The following is a 1,370-nucleotide window of genomic DNA, read 5'->3' as shown; positions in this document are numbered from 1 at the left end:
GTTGCTGTGATCTAACATCTCCCCCCTTTTAAGCCATCCAATAGGATTGGAATCTTGATGGTAGCCGAATCAGTCGTCGATCTCTCTCAGGTATGGAAGCCAAAACTGGTGGTGCAGGAGCTTCATCTTCAGACTCCTCCGAATAAAATGATTCGTCAGATTCCTGAGGGCTACCGTTCGGAATGGGGATATGTGGGTCGATTTCTTCAGCATTTACATCCTGTCTTAGAGGTTCATTGTTGGAGAGTCCGAATCCATCGAAAAACACAGAAAGAGGTGTTGGTCTTTGGGCTGTTGAGCTCTCAGGTAGACGTGTCTTCAATTGATTTGCATGTAGATGAGACGTTGCATGAATTGTTTTGATGAACTTGTGCGAAAACCGTTTCACCTGGTTCAAACTGCCGTTTAACCGCTCCATGCTTCTTGTTGAAAGCCGCATTTTGCTTTTCAGGTTTTCCACTGGAATCCGCTGGAACTTGAACCGGAGGTTTCAACAACGAATTGACTGTTCGTATTGGCCTTTGGAACATCATTTCAGCAGGGGATTTTCCATTCAGGTCACTTGTGGGTGTACTGCGATAAACTTGCAGAAATACTCGTAGAGCTTCTTCAATGGTTTCTCCTCCCGAACGAATTTTCCGGAGACTTCGCTTGAGAGTATCCACAAACCGCTCCGCCAAGCCATTAGATTGACGGTGGTATGGTGCTGTCCGAATGTGATTGATGCCGTAGTTTTCACAGAACTTTTGAAATTCATAACTGGTAAACTGTGTCCCGTTATCCAAAACGATGGTTTCCGGAACGCCGAATATTGAAAACGTCTGGTTTAGTAGCTTGATCGTCGTTTTGGATGTTGTTGATCGCGTTGTGTAGACATCTGGCCATTTTGTATACGGATCGACTATCACCAGGAAGTATAGACCATCTACAGGACCTGCGTAGTCTATATGGATACGCGACCATGGTTTGGCAGGAACAGGCCATGATTCCAGCGTTGTCTTCGTTGGGCATTTTCCAGCAGTAGAACAGGGTGTGCACCGCTTGACGAAGTCCTCAATGTCCTTATCGATACCGGGCCAGTAGATGAAACTTCGAGCGATTGATTTCATTCTGACTATTCCTGGATGTCCACGATGAAATTGTTTCCAAATTTGATGTCGAAACTTGCCTGGAACTACTACTCTGTCGTGGAATATTATGCAGCCGTTGATTAGACTTACGGCGATGACATAGTGCCGCTTCAAAGTGAGAGTGGGAGTGCGCGTCCAAAGGATTTTCGTGGATTTGCTGTTGTTGATATTCTTTTTTGCGGCTTCGCACACGCGCACTCTCACTCTCACGCGTAACTATAACGGCACCCTTAGTGATTT

General features: G+C 45.8%; 1 protein-coding gene across 1 annotated transcript; it reads right to left on the bottom strand.

Annotated features, from left to right (window-relative positions):
* Positions 1 to 302: 302 nt before the first annotated feature.
* Positions 303 to 1,109, bottom strand: LOC134284752 (uncharacterized protein K02A2.6-like). Its single transcript, XM_062843984.1, has one exon. The coding sequence runs from the start codon at positions 1,107 to 1,109 to the stop codon at positions 303 to 305; it is 807 nt and encodes a 268-aa protein (XP_062699968.1).
* Positions 1,110 to 1,370: the final 261 nt, after the last annotated feature.

Source organism: Aedes albopictus, unplaced genomic scaffold (assembly GCF_035046485.1).
Source record: "Aedes albopictus strain Foshan unplaced genomic scaffold, AalbF5 HiC_scaffold_691, whole genome shotgun sequence".
NCBI lineage: Eukaryota > Metazoa > Arthropoda > Insecta > Diptera > Culicidae > Aedes > Aedes albopictus.
Note: the sequence above shows the minus strand (reverse complement) of the source record. Positions and strands in the feature narration are given on the sequence as shown.

What these genes read in the sequence shown, in the direction of transcription:
- LOC134284752 (XM_062843984.1), bottom strand. Translation starts at nt 1,109, where the DNA reads ATGAAATCAATCGCTCGAAGTTTCATCTACTGGCCCGGTATCGATAAG.